Source organism: Gigantopelta aegis, unplaced genomic scaffold (assembly GCF_016097555.1).
Source record: "Gigantopelta aegis isolate Gae_Host unplaced genomic scaffold, Gae_host_genome ctg3105_pilon_pilon, whole genome shotgun sequence".
Taxonomy (NCBI): Eukaryota; Metazoa; Mollusca; class Gastropoda; order Neomphalida; family Peltospiridae; genus Gigantopelta; species Gigantopelta aegis.
The window spans coordinates 18,240-20,905 of NW_024533179.1; the positions used below are offsets into that span (position 1 = coordinate 18,240).

The 2,666-nt window shown below is 32.6% G+C and overlaps 1 protein-coding gene across 1 annotated transcript; it reads right to left on the reverse strand.

The window, feature by feature from the left end:
- Positions 1 to 576: 576 nt before the first annotated feature.
- On the reverse strand, positions 577 to 1,766 carry LOC121391920 (receptor-type tyrosine-protein phosphatase eta-like). Its single transcript, XM_041523378.1, has 3 exons — positions 1,610 to 1,766; positions 1,249 to 1,406; positions 577 to 675 (listed from the first exon to the last, which is right to left on the reverse strand). Exons 1-3 carry the CDS (start codon positions 1,764 to 1,766, stop codon positions 577 to 579), a joined length of 414 nt encoding a protein of 137 aa, XP_041379312.1.
- Positions 1,767 to 2,666: the final 900 nt, after the last annotated feature.

Consider the following 2,666-nt stretch of genomic DNA (forward strand, 5'->3'; position numbering starts at 1 on the left):
GGACACTAACTATTATCTGTCTAGCTGGTAGAAGTACATCGTATCAAAGATTACAATATTATTCTTACAATAACTTTATTAAACCTGACATTATTATTTCTGTTCAATTTATTAATTATGAACTATAAACAGAGGGATATATACATAGTATTTGTAAGAATATACAGCAATAGCAGCTCAATACAGCTATAGTAACTAAACTACTACTATATTTATGACATTAACATTATAATGATTGTTTATATATACTGTTATTGAAAGTTAGCATATGTACTGTTCATTGCTAGATATATCTTGATGACATCATAAATGGAAGTATATTGTTCCTGTACAAGACAAAATGAGACATCAGTCTATTATTAATAAAATACTCTATTATTACCAGTGTAGTCACAGCTCTGGTTTTCTTCTTTTAACAGCTTTGATCACTTGAAATACATCTATTACACCTTCTGTCTACATTGTTCTAGAGCAATACTTACTGAACAGTATACTCCACAACGACTCACTGTGTCACTAGAGAGAGGAAGAGAGTAACTATTACTATGTGTACAGTCTATGTACTGCAGTGTACAACTATTGGTCCTCCTCCAATATTCTGTTGTCTTCTAATGACTTCCTCAATGACTTGGAGGATAGTTTTAGGTTTTCTAACATGTCCATCTTCAGACCAATCTGTCATTTGAAATTGTACAACATTCAATGAGATTGTCTATCTTTACATGAATGAATCTCTCTGTGCATCAATTATGCCTTTTTTTTAAGAAATGCTTTCAACAAAATATTCTCCAAATTTAAGAGATGACATAGTATAGATAATATGTGGTGACAATATTTAAAAAAGATGCATGAAATATAACCGTGTGCCTCACGAAGTGTAAACAAGGATCTCTCAGCTTTAAATAAATAATAAGTACATATAAAAATATGATCAGGTAAATAATATTCTTGTAAGTACTCATTGGAACGGTTCTTGTCATTAGGAGTTCTTGCTGTAGTACAATAAACATCATCAGGATTAGGAGTCACTTGATACAAGAGATTGAATTGTGACTCAAAACCTGTCTGGTGTGTTCTAGGATCATACTCTTTAAAGTTTCTATAGTTCAGACTGATACTTGTCTGTGGAATCTCTGTCTCTCCACAAATTACTCTTTCTAGTACAGCATCATGAATAAAAGCATATTGATCCTATGAAGGGTATATCATTGTATTAAGGGACACTTCAACATTAACACAATGACTTACTGCTGTCTGGACCATCTGCATTCTCTGTTCTCTAAGTCTCTTGATAATACCAGCAATATCTACTACTCCGTCTTTACTAGCTTGTTCCAGAGCTATATCCACAGCAATAAATGTACCAGTACGACCTACACCAGCACTACAGTGGACTAAGATGGGACCTTTAGATGGGAGACTATCTATTAGTCACTCATTTGTGATGGCTTATTAGAGGGGTAGCATAGTCAGGTACTCCATGATCAGGGCCAGGAGGTAAGATGATATTGTGTTATGTTATGAGTAACATTAGATCCATCCTCTATCTAATATTAATAAAATAATAATCTAATACTCTCTTAAGATCATTTAACCTTTATGTTCATACTTTGAATATCAAAATCTGGTAAAACCTGTTCATCCACTAGTGTGACAATAAAAGGTCCAAATACCATATATGACTCAGGCCAATATTGTTCACACTTAGTCTTAGATCCCTCCTTAAGATTGGTTACTATGACAATGGCATTGGGGTCTCTTGCCATGTTTTCTTCAGTGGTCCTGTACAAATATTATTTATATTTTATGATAATGTTATTAATACTTACCTTGTGCAATTACAAAATTCTTGGAATGCCCATAACCCTATAAGGAAAGACAATGTAAACATTTGTAATATACATGTGATTGTAGTTATGATAAGGTACATCATCAAAGTGTATAATAGGATTCTTTGTTAACATACATCAACATAGCTGGCATTAACATAATCTTTGCTGTGTTTTTCAAACTTAGGGCCAGTTGGAGTAAATTCTATTTTCATCATCTGTATTGACATTAAAAGTCATATATCAATAATATTATATAATAAAGTACGTACAAGGTGTTATGTTTTTGAATCGATTATAAGGTTTGTTCACATCACTAAAAACCTACAGTACATGGCTTGTCTTCTCCTGTGTACAGTGCCTAAATATACAATAACAGTTATCTAGTTTAAACATCACTCCTTACTTTATATTGTTCACTAAAAGCTGCATTGCCATCACTATGACAACTGGCTACATGAGTACCAAGATTGTCAAGTGATATGGCAAGAGACGGAGGGATTTTAAGATCAAAAGGACATGGAGAGAAGGAGGGGTAGCATAGATGGAAGATGAACCTTTTTCTGTCACATTAGCATATGTTGGTTCACTAGTTATGACTGCATATTTATCATCAGTGGTATGTGAATTGGTCATATTTGTCATTGCTTCATACTCTATAGTAGTTAATGACAATTTATAATATAATAATTAATGTATATGTATAGAAGATTATTACCTGGTTCAGTTGATTGTACTTTCTTTTCTAAGAGTGGAAAATCATTTTGTTGTCTGCTCTTCTTAAAATTAACTATTCTTTTTTGTTTTTGTCGAGAATATCTCCTTTATGATAACTCA